This window comes from Phalacrocorax aristotelis, chromosome 4 (genome assembly GCF_949628215.1).
Source record: "Phalacrocorax aristotelis chromosome 4, bGulAri2.1, whole genome shotgun sequence".
Lineage (NCBI taxonomy): Eukaryota > Metazoa > Chordata > Aves > Suliformes > Phalacrocoracidae > Phalacrocorax > Phalacrocorax aristotelis.
The window spans coordinates 53,056,903-53,074,511 of record NC_134279.1 but is presented as its reverse complement, the minus strand read 5'-3'; the positions used below and the strand labels follow the sequence as shown (position 1 = coordinate 53,074,511).

The 17,609-nt window shown below is 41.8% G+C and overlaps 1 protein-coding gene across 4 annotated transcripts in view; it reads left to right on the top strand.

The window, feature by feature from the left end:
- Positions 1 to 17,609, top strand: part of CRACD (capping protein inhibiting regulator of actin dynamics) — a 147,588-nt gene that overhangs the window by 80,448 nt on the left and 49,531 nt on the right. For 3 of the 4 annotated variants that reach the window (XM_075091423.1, XM_075091424.1, XM_075091425.1), the window contains exon 3: positions 1,392 to 1,463. The exons of the other annotated variant lie outside the window; for it this stretch is intronic. In XM_075091423.1, coding sequence (XP_074947524.1) covers positions 1,439 to 1,463 — 25 coding nt within the window. In that variant the 5' untranslated portion in view covers positions 1,392 to 1,438. The remainder of the gene's footprint in view (positions 1 to 1,391; positions 1,464 to 17,609) is intronic. 4 annotated transcript variants of the gene reach the window in all.

Genomic DNA, 17,609 nt, shown 5'->3' with positions numbered 1-17,609 from the left:
GTGCTTAGCAAAATGTGGCCTCTAAGCAGCTTGGGATTCTTAAATATTTCTAAAAAAAAAGAAAAAGTGTATTTAATTGACTTTACAGAGGGAGATTTAATAAATCAGATATTATTGAACGTAGTATGTACAATAGATTAATTAAAATTTTCCCCTGTTAAAGGCTTTTATCTTACTGACTTCAAAAGTTTCTGTGATTGATATGCAAGTGCTAAGGACCTCTGAACCAGAAGATAACCATGAACTTCTTTAGTTTCACAACAAGAAAGCACAATCTTTCTCTAGATCCTGAGTTTTATGAGAAGCACTTTTTAGTCTAAACACATTTGGGATGTGAAACTCCTTGTTGCTGGTCTACGGGTAAAACTAATAAGACATAATTTTAAACAAACACTATGAAAGAATTGAAATGAGAGCATTAAACCAGGAATTTCTTGTAGAGTATTTTACTGCGCTAAGCTACTTGATTCCCAGGAGATTTGAAAGTGAGGCCACCATTTGCATGCCAAACTACAGATCTGGGAGCCTACCTTTACCACGTAGATTTTCCCTTAAGTCCTGGTTGCAAAGATCTGTTTGTGGAAGGCTGGCGCCTCTACGAAAGGAGCTACTGGAGCTTCATGAAGTTTTATCCAGAGCACAGACGAGTACTGTAGTAGGCTTTGGCTCAAACTGTGTTGACTGAGAACTGCATAATGAAGTCTTTTTTTAGGTTTTATATTAAAAATATTATAGCTTTCTAAGAGCGATTTGCATCATTGTTGCTTCTTTTATGTTGATAATACAGACTGCTTAATGCTTGTCTACATTTTATGGTACTATAGGATGCTTCAGAAAATACTAGTGTCTGGCACTATTTTTCTTGGAAAATGCAACCTCCAGATTTCATGGTAGTTACTGACATTAAGCTGTTCTTATAAAGTTAAAAACATGGATGATAAAATAATAATTTTGTAAACTTTTTAAAAACTGCTGCTGTTATTTATAGCACTTGTACAGAATTGCCTAGTTTTCCAGGTATACCTTATTGCCCTTGTGGAAAAGGTAAGCTATTTTTGGCTTTGTAGCTGGGGACGACTGAGCAAAAAGCAGTTGTATAAACTAATGTACCAAATGAATATCACACGAAAGATCAGTCTGGAGGTCTTAGCTATCAATCTGAAATCACCTTGGCTCTTGCTAGTTAAAACCTCCTTTAGCGTTTTCTACAGGGAGAGTGCTAAATAAGAATAGAGTGCTGAAATACGTGCTCAGCTTGATTTGTAAGGCTGTTCCTACAAGCTTGCTATCATGTTACAGTATGTCCTTCAGAGTTCTCTTAAAAACACACACAAAAAAAGCCAAACAAACCCTTCTTTTTGGTGATTTAATGGCTTTTGTTTCTTCCTCAGAGAAGATCAAGTCTGGAGTTTCTCTGACTTCGTCTGAAATTGTAGGCATGATCAATTTGTTTAAGAAACCTTGTAAGTACTTGACTGATTGTGTAGATTATGGAGCACATGATGTCCTGTCATTCAAAAGCTCACTGTTAAGTTTTTGTGGCTTAGCCTGGAGTACTTTCAGCGGGGAGCTGGCTGAGGGGGGGAATGTGTTGTGCTTATTGTTTTTAAGCAGGAGCTGCTGCTAATGTATGTGCTGCTTTTGTCCATTTTTATGGCAGTCATAATGAACAGCATATGTGTGAAGTGGAGTCAAATCCAAACCGAAGAGGTTATTCTGGTTTATGTTTTTGCAGATAATTCCCTGTGGCATCACTGGGAGCTATCTGCACCACTGTGGGAAACTTGACTCCCCCAGTTCGTGTTATGTCAGATGTTGTGCTTTACCGTACCTTTTCAGATGGTCCTTTTAACTGATGAAAGTTTAGAATGTATGTATTGAAATTTTGAAGTAAATAGGAAAGCATGTTCTCATTTAGGATCATCTAGATTATTTTTCAAAGTTGTCAACAAGTTCACTATTTTTAAAGCTTACTACTGTAGTTCTAATTTCAATAGGTTTTCCTATGTTAGTTGCCATATATTATATTTCAGTTGTACTGATAGTTACTTATATTATTTCATTTTTATTTCTTGTGCTGGATTTGCAGAGATTATTTGACAAATTCAGAATTTATTTGAGTTAAATGATGTGAATGGTCTGAAGCAGTATTAAGTTTGTACCTATGTGTAAATACCAAGCATGCTATCAAGCAGTGGTGCTGGGTTAATGTGGTGTCTTTTTGTTCACCTCTTTGTTGGTGGGGTTTGGGGGTTTTGAAGGGGTGGGGGAGGATGGTTTGGCTGAAATGTTTATAATGAACAGGATTTGCTTTCAACGTGAGGTGATGGTTAATATCTTAACATGACAAAAGCTTTAGTCTGTTTTCAGATTTCCTGATTATTTGTCTATTCCAGTTCAGAAGTAAATAGTATCTCTGTTTCCATTGGATGATATGATGATCCACAGGAGCATGCACTACTGAAAAGGTATTAAGAGTGGAAAAGGCTCTTGCCTGATTCACTAACTGCCCTTCAGAACAAGGCGTGAAGTCTCCCTGTCACTGACGGTCAGGTCAAATGCTGTTCCAGGGAAAGGAGAGAGGAAGGAATGTAGAAAACTCTTTACTTCTCAACAAGTTATTTAATCAGCTCTAATTATGGATTTAAAGGATGGAAGAAGCTAGAAGACTTTGCATGCACTATTGAGGAATTCATGTAGGAAGAAGAGATACAAGTGTTTGAAATACCTGGCTAGCTCTCTGTTGTCATCTGTTAATAATTCACACAGCCCTTTCATTCTTTCATTTGTATTTTGTTGAGAAAAAGAGAGTAGGCTTGAAATATAAAGAAGCTCTTAACTTCCTTTGTGAAGGAGTGGGAGTACAGCATGTCCATTCAGTACAAAGAAAAGAATTTACTTCTGTGAAGTTTTCAGACTTTTTTAGTTGTCTTTTTGTAGGCAACTTCACCAGTAGCATTGTGGGAAGGAAACTCTGCTTCTCATGTGGCTTTTACACTTGTGTTAACTATTATTAGTTAAGTCATAACTGAGCTGCAAATTCCAGACCCAGACTTTCCCAGAATTTGGTGCCTGTTTTTGTAGAAAGCCATTTGTTATACAATTACCACCAAATAAAATGGTGCATCACTGTCTTGTCTTATACTGGGTTTTGTGGTCGATCACTGTATAGTGCTACTGTAAAGACTTAAAAATCCCTGGCAGCCAGCTGTGGGGGATGAGTCTGATTTAATGTCATGTGAGTCTTCTCTGAAAGTTGCTGTTCTAGGAAACCTGTGTCCATGGCCGCTGCCTCCATTAATAGAAAAAGGATTGGAAAAAATCTATTTGGTTTCTCTGAGGTTACCTGTGTTTCATGGATAGGATTAAAAGTAGAAAGGTAGAGAATATCTGCAGTTTGCCAGCCTTCTAACTGAGGTGAGTGATGACAATTTTGCATGCCTCAGAGAACTTGGTTGCAGAACATGCTTCTGCGCTAGGGCTTTATTTTGCCTTTGTTTTCAGTCCCTTTTCCATCCTAGTATGTTCAATGGTTTCTAAAGTCTCTCACCCACTGCAAACTTTCACTCCCAAAATGGGTAAAGACCAAATTTTGAAATTATTATGCTGTTAAAATCTTGTTGGTAATATCTTACTTGGGATATGTGTTTGTTTCCGATTCCCTAAGAAGCATACAATTTACATAAGAGATAACTATTACATACTTATCTTTCTTCTGTGTAAGTATTAGCAGAATTCTAAAAAATGGTAATGTGAACACAGGTGATGTATACATTCACAAATACCCTAGATAGGATAGCAATGTTTTTTATACATGGAAAATGAAGTTTTAATAGCTCAGCTACTAATTGGCTAACCCTGTCATTTGTAGCAAAGGCATTCATTATCTTTGTTTATAAGATTTATTCCTAGTCCTCGTTCAGAAAAGTTGGAATGCATGGTCTGACTGCCAGTCATCATGGGTCAGGACTGAGTTTCAAATTATTCCTCTGCTGCTTGAGCAGACTGGCAGTGATTGGAAATGCAACACTTGCCTAGGTGGAGTTCTTGTCTGCACCAACATTGCCGTGCCTGCATTAATTTTTCCTAATTACAAAACAACTTACACTTAATGAGCTGCAATTAATCAGTACCTTTTGCTTTGCTACACATATAAAATTATACTTTCAGTAAAATGCTCCATGAACTAATTAGAGATCTTGGCCCAGTGTAGTTGGGAGACTTCTGTTCTCTAGGTTACTGGTTTCTTATTAAATGGTGAGATTAAAATCTTGTCTCCTCAGTCCAGTGATGCAATCTCTTCATGTTCTTCTCCTCCCATGGCAGACTACATTTAATTCTTATTTTGGAATGCTGTTTCCCTAAATGACTTGTCCTCTTTAGCCTACACAGCACTTGTCCCATTTTGCAAATAGCCTAAAGTGGGGATGACCAGCTGCTCTGCGGCTATGTTTGCCCCAGCTGACTACTCAGGTGCTGGAGGGTTATAAGAGGCTGACTCTGCAGAGGGTGCTTGGGGTATCCTGAAGAACAGGTACAAACAAATCTTACCAGTCTGATTGCATGGTCCAGGAGGGCAGGGCAGAAAAGCACAGAAGCACAGTTATTCACAGCCAGGTCAGGTCCTCAAAGCTTACTAGCTCTGGCACAGAGCCAGTTCCAGCAGAAGAGAGCCGAGGCTGCCTTTGTGGCTGTGCCCTTGCCCATCAGCAGCTTGAGGGGCTTACAGCTGCCTTGCTTTTACCCACTGTGGATCTTGGAACAAAAACTAAGCTGTTTTCAGGAAAAAAAAAATAAACAAACAAGGGAAACAAGTCCCTTTCCCCCTTTGATTTGGACTTGTCCTGCAAGAGGCCAAGTAATGCTGGTGATGACTCTGCATAGATTACCCAGGACCAAGGTGTCTGGAGCTGCTGCTTGGGTTCCCGTCATGCCATGAGTAAGCACCGTGTTTCCACCATAGCTGGAAAGAGTGACAGTCTTTAGGAGAGCTTCTTTCACTGGAGGTTCTGAGGACTTTTCTACATGCAGTTTTTGTGGCAGACTGTATAAGTAAACAAATATTTGATGTTACAAGGAGGTGACACAGATTGCCGCTTTCTTGTCCTTCTCTGAGAGGTAAGGTCTTGCATGAGTGTTCACAGCTCTCCTTTCTGCCCTCTTCCTCAGACCTGGTTAAATTTCAGATCCTTTGGTTAGAAGCTTTTGGCCTCCTTTACAGTGATGTGCAGTGCATGTGGTGTCTATGCAGGAACGTGCTGCAGCACACGCGGCGTCCATGCAGGAACGTGCAGCTCTAAGTGCTGCCAGGCTGAGACACTCGCCAGCCAGCGAGTCTGGCAGATAGGTATCACTTGCATGGATGTATACATCATCAAGGCACCTCAAAGAGGAACAGTTACAGGTAGATAACCTGCTTCAGCTTCCCTTCAGTGTCCCTTTCCACTTCACTCTGAATGTTTTATTTAAACGAAATTGACGAAAAGACTTCCCTGTGCTTTTGGAAGAACTTAGTGAAAGTATTATTGTTACAAATTAGTGAAATCTCATTGCTCTTTTATTTCTGTTTTTTGGTTAAGTGGTTAGCCAGATACTGTGTTGTCTTTCCATTCCTGGAGCTTTAGGATAAAATGCGGGCCATGCCCTCTTAGGAGTCTGTTTACCAAAATCAAAGGTTGGACTAGATGATCCCTGAGGTCCCTTTCAACCTAAGATTCTGTGATTCTGTGAAATATATGTATTTGAACACCTTTTAGTCACATATTTGATTGTGATTTCTGAACTGGTACCTTCAAAGTAAGTAGCAGCTGGCCTGCTATTACTTAGTATTAATATATCATGCCAGCTCCATGTATTCTTCCAAGTTTTTTTTTTTTCCAGATTCATCAGTGATCTGCAATAGGTAAGTGATAAATTTCATGTACAGAAACTTAAGCGTCTATGTTCATCTTTATATAGCATTTGTTGGAATGTTAATAAAACAGTGAATTCTTAGGTGGTACAGCAGATTATTTGTCATTAGCTAATTTTTAGTTTACAGTCTGAAGTACTTAAACCTGCTTGTGCCAGTCAGTCAGCCAGAGAGCAGATATACATAGTATTAACTGTGATGAAACAAAGCAGATAGAATTGCATTTGCTCAGAATAATATTTGCTGCAAACAAATTGTGAACAATCCATATCCTGGCATATATGTCATGCCTCTAGCATCACGTTTATAAAAGCTGATAAATCACTACCAGACTGAGAACCAGAAGATTTGGAGGGAGATCATACTTCTTCTGAGGCACAACCACATCTCTGTCTCCTCTTTCGTTCTGAGGCAGTGCAGTTGTGCATTTTGTGGTTTGGCTCTATATAATTTACAGCAGAAAAGCAGGAAAAGGAGGAACTGGTGTTTCTCTTGCAACTGAGACATACTCTCTGATGAAAAATCCAGGACAAAATGTTGCTCTGCATTGGCATTACAATGTGTTCCTGCCCTGTAACTGGTGACTAGCATTTTTCTTTCTTCCACATAATATGCAAGACTTAGTCTTAAAAAGTGAAGAAGAGGGGACGAAGGGGTGGGAGAAGCCTGAGCTTAACTTGTACATTGTGCAAAGTTACCTTCATATAACTGACATGCTGTCATTTCGTATACCTAAATTAAATGATTCTTTCCTCTGACTGTCCTGGGTGGGTGTTACTGTGCATATGGCTTTTGGGCTTTAGCTCTGCTGTTTAAAGAAGTGTCAGGATTAGCACAGCCATTTAGAACATCAGGATTTTTCAAAAAATGCAATAGAAAACCTGGTATGGGGATCTGGGTATCTGACAGGGGGCCAGCACAGAGCACTGGAACAACTATTCTCTTCGCATAGGACTTTTGCCTATAGATGATAAGTTTCCCCTTCTGTATGCCATGATTAAAAAGACTGCATACAACACAAAGCAACAACTACTGTTGTTTCCATACTCGCACTTGACAAATCTTTCAGAAACAATTGTGTGAGGAAGGCTTCAAGAAGTTCAACCTAGATTGGCTTTGAGATGCTTTGCAGTATCTTAGCCTCAAAATCGTCAAGGAGAGATATGTGTGCATCTCTTGAGGCTGGCTGGGCACATAATGGAAGCTGATTTTTTTTATTATAAACTTTTATTTCAGCTTGTTTATTATTTTTGTACTGGTAAAATTCTTTCAAACTTATATGTGCTGCTGTAACCCTGGGTGGTGCTATACAGAGATGGAAAAATACTGTTTCACCTACTGAATGCTTGTAGTCTAGATAAATTAAGAATAAGTATGAGGCAAATAAAAAATGTTAAAACTAGAGGAGTACCTGCCTCTTTCCATTGTCCCACCCCTTTCCCACGTTTACTCACTGGGATTTCTTTCACAGTGATTGCTTTTGAGCCTTGAGTTTTACAAGAGAGCAGAGGTATGAGGTGAAAGAGTGTTTTATGCAGGGTGGCAGGAAGCCTGTAGTGTCAGAGAAACAGGGAAGGGAGCTACTACAGTTTGGTCAGCATGGTCTTCCTCTGAATCTTATTTTGAATTTCCCTTAACTGGACAGGCAGGGTACCCATTCCTGTACCACAGTGCTTGCAGGGATCCAAAATGTGCTTCAGCACCTGGAAACAAGTGTTCAGAGCTGCTGAAATGGAGTCCTGTTTCCATCCATGCTTGACAGTCAGCTCCTGGCCTTTATCAGTACCGGGAGCAGAATTTTTGTTTCTTGCTCCTGTCGCTATACTGGAGCAGCTGGAGGGTACCCGATCTGCCAAAAGGCACCCTGTACAAGTGACATTTTCTGGAATGATGCTGCGTCAGGAGTTGTTGCACTTGGCTGGCCCCCTGGGCTTCTACAGCTGCTGTAGCCTCTCAGAGTGTGACAGTCGCAAACTGCGCTCCCCATGTCCTTCCAAGGCCTATAAAATGGCTACTTGAATATTTTTCATTCTAGGGTCCATGTTGATGTCATATACCAGAATCTACAATGTGTTAATTTCCCTTGGCAGTAGTTACATTTAACCATCCTCACCAGCACAGGAAATCTCATGCTTTGCCTGGCCATCTGAGTCCCCTCCATTCTGTTTCATTCTGGGACATAGTAAATGGTAAATAAATTCTAGTGTGGGCAGGCAATGTTGGAGAGAAAGGGCCATCTCCCTTCTCAGTGTAGTTTAATCATGTCTGTCTTGTGTGGCTGAATTTGATGTATTATACCAGCTTAGTGGTGATAATGCTTTGTAATCTCAGCACAGTGAGACAGAGTGTGATTAGCATGATCAGTCACATCCTGGCCTGGCAAACCCTTGCCTGGAACTGAACCAGCATGAAAACAGAAAATAGTTTTTTCCTCTTTGTTCCCACTGCCTAAAGGAAAAAGACGTTTTAAAAGGAAACGTCTGGTTTTCCTAGTTCAGGGATAGAAAGACTTGTTCATTTGTGCAAAAGCCTTTTATATTTGAATTATTTTAGATATTTAAAAAATGTTTAGGTTTGTAAATGCTTGAATATCATCTCTTTATGGCTGTTTCTCTTCTCCTCTTTAAATATGCCTTTTCATGAGTAATTAATTTTCTTCTATGATCATAAAACAGAATGGATGGGGGAGATTTCACTTAGCATCACTGTAATAGCTTGGCTTTTTCCATTTTGATGGTACCGATCTTACAAAGAACATTTTCTTGATATTTAGGTTTGTAGCATTCATACACGTATCTTACTTGGCTGACATTTAAAATATACTGCTTCTAATTATTAGTGGTTTTATATTAATAAATATACTCAGTGTCAGCCAAACAAATTCAATGACAAAATACGTCTATTTCAGTATTTTATGAAGTGAATATTGTTAGTTTTGTAAAGATCAGAAGAAAAATACTCAAAAGATTTTCATTTCTTAGATATTTATAGGGAAGTCTAAGCTGGAAATTTTCACCAGATTTCTCTGAGTTTACCGGTCAAAAAGTGTTTCTAGTGATGTTTTGTTTCTCTGTTTTAATTCTGGAAAATTCTGGATTGCTTCAATCCTTCAGTTGCCTCCAAATAGCAAGCACTCTACTGAAAATAATGAGTTGTATTGTGGTTTGGTGTGTGTTCTGACTTTTTCTTTCTTTCTTAATAAACAGAACCAGGGAAATAGCTTCTTATTCTGTATATTTTATTACATTGATGACAAGATGAGAAATTGGGTCAACTTAAAGCTCCTTTTCCAAAGCAGATCTAGTGTTTAAGAAAGTTGCCAGAGCTTCAACCCTAACACTCAGTCTCTTCCTGTAATAAAAATCTTATGCACATCTTGCGTCACTATCTGGCCTGGGTGGTGAAGGCAACCCAGGCTGAGGGTTCATCCGCATCCAGTGCAGATGTGGAAAAGCAGCTGCAAGTTCCCTGTCCTGTCTTTGACTCTGCTCTGTGAAAAAGTTTGAAATTTGCCTGTGTGACTCAGCCTGTTGCCTGCTTACCACATAGGGACAGGTGATGAATATTGAGCTACTAGTTAAGGTTTCTAAAATGCTTTGAAGTTTGACATACAATACTAGTATAATTAGTCATTGATACTAATGATCAGTTTTGCGTTTTTGTCTCGGTGGTCTGTTTAACCGTTCAAAATCTTGCTACTGAAACTGCTGGTAACAGCGTTGGTTAAGTGCCAGCTGAGCTGGAGCTTTTCTCTTCGTAGCATTCAAGTCAATACTGAGACACCAATTTCATCCTTAATCTGATGGTAGTCTACGTTACAAAAGTCAGCAATTTCAGAAAAAGGTGGAAGTGGCCGTCTATCCCTGGCATTCAGAAAGGAGGTCCACTGTGGACTGGAAAAGCAGTGTGTCAGCAGGAGAGGTAAAAGTGCAGTATGGTACTGTTCTCTGTACAGTGCAGAGGTGAGGCTGTGATGCTGAAGATGTGGAGGAACAGGAGGCGCTGTAAGCTGTACATGAGCAGGGGAAAAAGCCTCCTTGACTTGCAGTGAAGATCTACCCAGGTCTGGGATATTTCAGTATTACAAGGCTCCTCAGCTGAGCCTCTTGCTTGTGTGCCCAGGAGGTGAATCTTGTCCCTGAACAGAAGAATAGAGAATGTCTCAGTTTAGTGTCTGCCGTTCCTGAAGAGGGGGATAAACTGGGCTTCTGTTCAATGTACATAGTGAAAGCTGTTCAGACAGTGGAAAAACCAGATGTTGGATAAGCAGGCAATCTCACAGACTCAGGCCAGCTGTCCTGACTCTTAATCTGGCCACAATTAATGTCAATTTGTGCAAAGAGAATTTATTTATCAGAAGGAGTAAGTGACCCTGGAGAAGTGGTTGGGAAAGGAGAGAGTGCAGCAGAAATGTGGAGGAGGAGCAGTGAGGAGGTGAAGGTGTCCTCCTGCCCTGGCTCTGCAGAGCTCCAGCAGAAGTGGCTCCTTGCAGGAGCATGGCATTTCCAGGCTTTAGAAGGGAATACAGAGCAGGTTCTTCACCCCCCATGCTCCTGACTGTTGTTATTTCCCATTATATTTTGGTGGTATGTCAGTCTGGGGAATGAGTGCCACAACTCCTTCTGACCACCTTGCCCAACAGAATAAGGTGGTTGAGGTATGGCTTTCTTCAGGGAAAAAAAACAAAAAAAAAAACCTTAACAAAACAAAAACCTCCCAATTCCCTGCTTCTTTTCACTGTGGTTTTCACCATGCAAGCATTCACATCAGTCTTTGCCTTTTTTACCAAAATTGGCTGGAGGATCTCTGAATGCCATGGTTCATGAACCTCTGCCCTTAATAAATAGTTGATTTTCATTACTTTGCTAGCCAGCTGTAAACCGCGACAGCATGATTTTAGTTCTGTGAAATCAGAGATGGTCACAAGTGTGTTTGTTCTTTTAGACATATTGAGCCTGAGTTTAGATTTAACTTGGCTTCAATGTCACTCAAATATGGGGGTTTTTTTTGACTTACTGCAAAATTTAGAGATGGTCTGAGATTCCAATCTCCTAAATTTGGGAAAGGGAGATGGATTTACTGCCTCCCGTTCAGCTTTACCTTTATAAAATTTAAAAAGGAAATTACTAAAATAATGTTTCCACTGCAGTGGTTGGTAATTTGCTTGGAATAATACCCTTTTCACTCTTGGCTGTTCTATATCACTTTATAATTCTCAGAACTTTGGAAGACAATACACACGCAAAAAATAATTGCTTCCCCTACACATCCCAGTTACAGTTACATGTAGAACTATGCCTAAACATTTTTAAATATATTTGTACTTCATAAAGCATACATGGTAATTTTCATTGTGATCCATGGAGCTGCTCTAACTCAAAAGCTATATTGATAGTTTCCAAAAAAAAAATCCCTACAATCAGACATCCCTTATGACTGGGGACTATGTAAGTTCATAAAAACTTGACTCTCTTAATTTCACCTGACCTATTTAAAATATTTTAGCAGTTCATCTGAATTGTAAGGATAAAATTCATATATATGTTTGTCACTGTAAAAGTATATTAAGCTGAAGCTGTGCAAAAATGAAAAAAAAATCACCTGAGGCCTTTTTTTGATACTTGCCAGTCATGATGAATCAAAAAAACATTTTTATCTGCTGTTTTTCTTCATTAATTGGTTACTATTGTTCTGAGTAGTGACACTGCTTTGAAAGTGTTCCCTGAACTGCTAGTTTTAGTGCTTGCAGCTGCTGTATGTCTCAGTATGTCTTTACTGGTTTCGGTTTGTGTTAGGCAGCAAAAGCAGAAATACTGTATCTGATTTTGCAGCATGACAAGAAATTTTTATCCAATAAGATTGCCCTTATGTGACATTCAACAAAGAATTTGTTCTGTGTCAAAACACCTCAGCAGTGAATTAGTTTGTTCTTTCCCTTATAAAAGAAGGAAAAAATTCCAAATCCCCGTCCAAAATATATTGGATGTACCTGGCTTGCTTTCAACCTTGTTTTATTAGCACCTAATAATTTATTAGCCAGTTGGCTCTCCACCCTCTTGCTCAGATAGTAACCCCTATCTGTTCAGAAACTCTATCCATAGGATGACATTTACTTTTTTTGTAGTTAAGATCATAGAATCATTTAGGTTAGAAAAGACCTTTAAGATCATCAAGTCCAACCGTTGACCTAGCACTGCCAAGTCCACCACTAAACCATGTCCCTAAGCACCATGTATTTAAATACCCCTAGGGATGGTGACTCAACCACTTCTCTGGGCAGCCAGTTCCAATGCTTGACAACCCTTTCAGTGAAGAAATCTTTCCTAATAGCCATTCTAACCATTCCCTGTTGCAATTTGAGGCCATTTCCTCTTGAACTATTGTTTGTTACTTGGGAGAAGAGACCAACACCCACCTTGCAACAACCTCCTTCAGGCATTTGTAGAGAGCAATAAGGTCTCCCCACAGCCTCCTTTTCTCTAGGCAAAACAACCCTTTTTATCTAGACTGTGCTCTTCCCAGAAAGGTTGGACTAGATGATCCCTGAGGTCCTTTCCAACCTGTGATTCTGTGATTCTGTGAACCCCAGTTCCTTTAGACGCTCCTTATCAGACTTGTTCTCCAGACCCTTCACCAGGTTCGTTTCCCTTCTCTGGACACACTCCAGCACCTCAATGTCCTCCTTGTACTGAGGGGCCCAAAACTGAACACAGCATTCGAGGTGCAGCCTCACCAGTGCTGATACAGGGGCGCCATCACTTCCCTACTCCTGCTGACTCTGTTATTTCTGATACAAACCAGGATGCTGTTGGCCTTCTTGGCCACCTGGGCACACTCCCGGCTTCAGCCAGCTGTTGACCAGCACCCCCAGGTCCTTTTCCACCGGGCAGCTTTCCAGCCACTCTGCCCCAAGCCTGTAGTGTTGCATGGGATTGTTGTGACCCAAGTGCAGGACCCGACACTTAGCCTCGTGGAATCTCAGACAGTTGGCCTTGGCCCATTGATCCAGCCTGCCCAGGTCCCTCTGTAGAGCCCTTTCTTCCTTCAAGCAGATCAACACGCCTGCACAACATGGTGTTGTCTGTAAACTTACTCAAGGTGCACTCAATCCCCTCGTCCGGATCGTTGATAAAGACATTAAACAGAACTGTCCCCAATACTGAGCCCTGGGGAACGCCATTTGTGACTAGCCACCAACTGGATTTAACACCATTCACCACCACAACTTTCTGGACGTGGTCATCCAGCCAGTTTTTTACCCATCAAAGAGTGGACCCATCCAAGCCATGAGCAGCCAGTTTCCCCAGGAGAATGCTATGGGAAACAGTATCGAAGGCTTTACTAAAATCTAAGTAGACAACATCCAGAGCTTTCCACTCATCCATAAGTAGGTCACTGTTCATAGAAGGAGATCAGGTTAGTCAAGCAGGACCTGCCTTGCATAAACCCATACTGTCTGGGCCTGATCACTTGCTTGTCCTGTACGCGTTGTGTGATAGCGCTCAAGATGATCTGCTCCATAACCTTCCCATTCACTGAGGTCAGACTGATAGGCCTGTAGTTCCCTGATCCTCCTTCTGCCCCTTCTTGTAGACAGGTGTCACATTTGCTAACCTCCAGTCAACTGGGACCCCCCCAGTTAGCCAGGACTGCTGATAAATGATGGAAAGTGGCTCGGTGAGCACTTCTGGCAGCTCCCTCGGTACCTTTGGGTGGGTCCCATGCAACCCCATAGACTTGTGTGTGTCTAGGTGGTGTAGCAGGTTGCTAACCATTTCCCCTTGGATTATAGGGGCTCCATTCTGCTCTCCATCCCTGACTTGCAGCTCAGAGAACAACTGGTCTTACTATTAAAGATTAAGGCAAAGAAGGTATTAAGTACCTCAGCCTTTTCCTCATCTTTTGTTGCTATGTTTCCCCTCACATCCAATAAAGGATGGAGATTCTCCTCAGCCCTCCTTTTGCTGCTAATGTGTTTATAGAAACATTTTTTATTGTATTTTAGGGCAGTAGCCGGATTAAGCTCTAGCTGGGCTTTGGCCATTCTAATTTTCTCCCTGCGTAACCTTACAACATCTTTGTAGTCCTCCTAAGTTGCCTGCCCCTTCTTCCAAAGGACATAAACTATTCTGTTTTTACTGAGTTCCAGCCAAAGTGCTCTGTTCAGCCAGGCCAGCCTTCTTCCCTGCTGGGTGTCTTTTAGCACATGGGGACAGCCTGCTCCTGTGCCTTTAAGATTTCCCTCTTGAAGAATGTCCAGCCTTCCTGGGCCCCATTGCCCTTCAGAACTGCCTCCCAGGGGACTGTGTCAATCAGACTCCTAAACAGTCCAAAGTCTGCCTTCTGGAAGTCCAAGGGAGCAGTTCTGTTGATCCCTCTCCTCACTTCTCCAAGAATCAAAAAATCTATAATTTTATGATCACTATGCCCATGACAGCCTCCAACCATCAAATCACCTACAAGCCCTTCTCTTGTTTGCAAACAGCAGGTCTGACAGCGTGCCTTCCCTGGCTGTCACACTCACCAGCTGTGCCAGGAAGTTATCTTCCACACACTCCAGGAACCTCCTAGACTGTTTCCTCTCTGCTGTGTTGTATTTACAGCAGACATCTGGTAAGTTGAAGTCACCCACAAGAACAAGGGCTAGCAACTGTGAGGCTTCTCCCAGCTGCTTAAAGAATATTTTGTCTGCCTCTTCATCCTGGTTGGGTGGTCTATAACAGACTCCCACCATGATATCTACCTTGTTGGCCTTCTCCCTGATTCTTACCCATAAACACTCAACCCTACGGTCACCATCATTAAGCTCTAGACAGTCAAAGCACTCCCCAACATAGAGAGCTACTCCACCACCTCTACTTCCTTGCCTATCCCTTCTGAAGGGTTTATAGCCATCCATTGCAGCACTCCAGTTGTGTGAGTCATCCCACCATGTTTCCATGATGGCAACCATATAACAGTTGTCCTGCTGCACAGTGGTTTCCAACTCCTCCTCTTTGTTGCCCATGCTGCGTGCATTGGTGTAGATACACTTCAGTTGGGCTATTGATCCCACCTCCTTTTTGGAGGAAGAAACCCTAATTCCTACATGATCGTTCTCAGGTGCTTCTGTGGTTTCTAACAGAACCATAACCCTTGTGTCTTTGCTGCCTCATGGCTCTCCAACCCCTACCTCCACTGAGAAGATGACCAAAGGACCTCACTAGCACACCATCCCTCAAACATTGGCATGTTGCCTCCAGGCTTATCTCAGGCAAGCCTGTTTTTATCCCTTTCCCCCTTCAAAACTAATTTAAAGCTCTTTCAATCTTCCAATGAGCTCTGCTAACACCTCTGCAAAGATCCTTTTCCCCTTTTGAGACAGGTGTACTCTGCCTGTTGCCAGCAGGCCTGGTGTCATGTAGACCAACCCATGATCAAAAAATTCAGAATTCTGCCAGTGACAGCAGGCTCAGAACCAGGTATTGGTCTGCTGGTTCTTGCTGTTTCTTCCCTCATCATTCCCTGCAACTGGAAGGATAGAGAACACTATTTTTGCTCCTGACCCCTTAACCAGTCATCTCAAGACCCTGAAGTCTCTCTTGATTGCCCTCAGACTTCTAGTTGCAACTTTGTTGCTGCCTTCCTGAAAAATCAGTAATGAATAGTAATCTGAGAGCCGTATTGCGGCAGGAAGCTTTCTCTTTGCATCTTTTACCTGGGCCCCAGGGAGGCAGCAGGCTCCCCTAAGAAGTCTGTCTGAATATTGGGCCTTACGTTCCCTTCAGAAGGGAGTCTCCTATGACAATGCCCCATCTTTTTAATTTGTGGAAGCAGTCTTGATGCAGGGTGTAGACTGACTTACCCTCGGCCACACCTCCGTGCTAGATTAACTGCAGTGCTGCCTTATAATTATCCTGTGATAGCTGATGCGGCCAGGTCTGTCTTTTCACCCATTTCTAGCTGATCAGGGCCAAGTTATCGGAAGAACATCTCAGCAATATGCCCTAAGCAAATTAGTTTGTATACAGTACTTCAACATTGCCTCTCATTTCTGTATCCCGGTCCTCCAGCCATCCAGTCTTTCTGGCATGGCACTCTGATTCTCCTTTGAGTTAAGGATCCCTCTCAATTTTGTCTTATCAGTAGATGTCAGAAGCATGCTGTTAGCCCTTGCGCCTTATCACTGAAGAGGTTTGGTCAATGAGTTTCACGATGCCTTCATGAAAATTAACATTTTCTATGGTAAGCCAGTAGTTTCTGTAAGGATGAAATGCTCCTGGTGGAAAAAATGGGAAGCAGTATGATCCAAGTGTGTTGACCAGTGCAATACAGGACTTGTTCTAGGGGCTGTCGGGGCAGAAAAAGGGGTCCATGTAACAATTTCCTGCAAGAACAATCTTAGTAACAGTGGTTTGAGTGTAAGATCCTCACCTGTCAGCAGCCTGTGCCAGCCTTGAGGAGGTACAGATGACTGCCAGCAGCTGGGGAGGGGCAGCGGCAGCGAGGAGGTGTTTGGCCAGTTAGTGTTGCATTCCTTGGACTTTGGACCGCTTGGCAGTGGGGCCTCAGGCAAGTTGCTTTGCCTTTGGGAGGTTTATCCTTCCATCTGCACCTTGGCCAATAGTTCAGGTTTTAAATGCTTTCAGGCAGGAATTGTCTCATGTAAGAAATGAATCTGCTGAGGGAATTCCATGTTTTACAGTTTTTTTCACTGAGGAGGAAATAATGAGCCAACATCTCTTTACTGCGTTGGCCTCAAGTGTTTAATGCAGATCTGGAAACCTCAGATAAAATCCAGCATACCAAAAAGGTCTTCCATAAATAACTTTAGTTAATAAGTCTTGCCCTATAAAACAAAACTTCCTCATTCTGTTACATAATGGATGAACATTTCTTTTGGTGAATCAGAAGCTATTGCGGTCTCTTCCTTCCTAAAAGTCTCACATGCATCACTGAGCCCAGGGATATTATAAGCAGGTTTTATCTTATCCCATATGTTCTGCAATGCAGCCCAGCACCTCAGTAACATCTATCCCATTTACTTAACCTTTTCACAAATGCACTTATATGTATGAAGTCCGCTAGCTGCTGTCATTGTACTAAAGGTGCGTACCCCAGGTTGTTTTAAACCCTGTGACTACTCACTGTGTAATCTGTACCTGGGGATTTCCCCCGGAAACTGGGAAAGGATGAGGAAATTCGCTGGACCCAGTGCTGTTTGCTGCTGAAGTTCATACCAACATCCTTGCACTGTCAACCCTGCTGAAAGTCCCCACTATCCCTTGCCTATCCCACACGTTCCCAAAGTGACCTGCCTGCTCTAGGTTTGGCTGGTTTTTTTGAGAGAGCAGTGTCTTCCCCATCCCAAAAGTGCTGCATGAGGCTGGTAGTAGGGTGGCTTACAGAGTCAGGGTGTTGGTGTTGAAACGAAGAGTTGGGTGAGGAACATGAGGCTTTCCGACTTCTAGGACCGCCCATTGTGGTACTTAATAAAAATAACAGGCACAGAAATAGAAAGACTGGCTGGGATGGTTTTGATTTGCAGATGGGGAAAACAGGAGCTCAAAAAGGAAGGGAGGTGAGACTCTTGCCGGTCTAAATGAGAGTGAAGAAGTAGAAAGGAACAGTATTTACCTGGCTCTAGTTCTGTCTAGTGTAATCTAAACACTTTAAAACTGCTCTTTTCTCCTTTTCTTCATTAATTTATCTTCCTTGC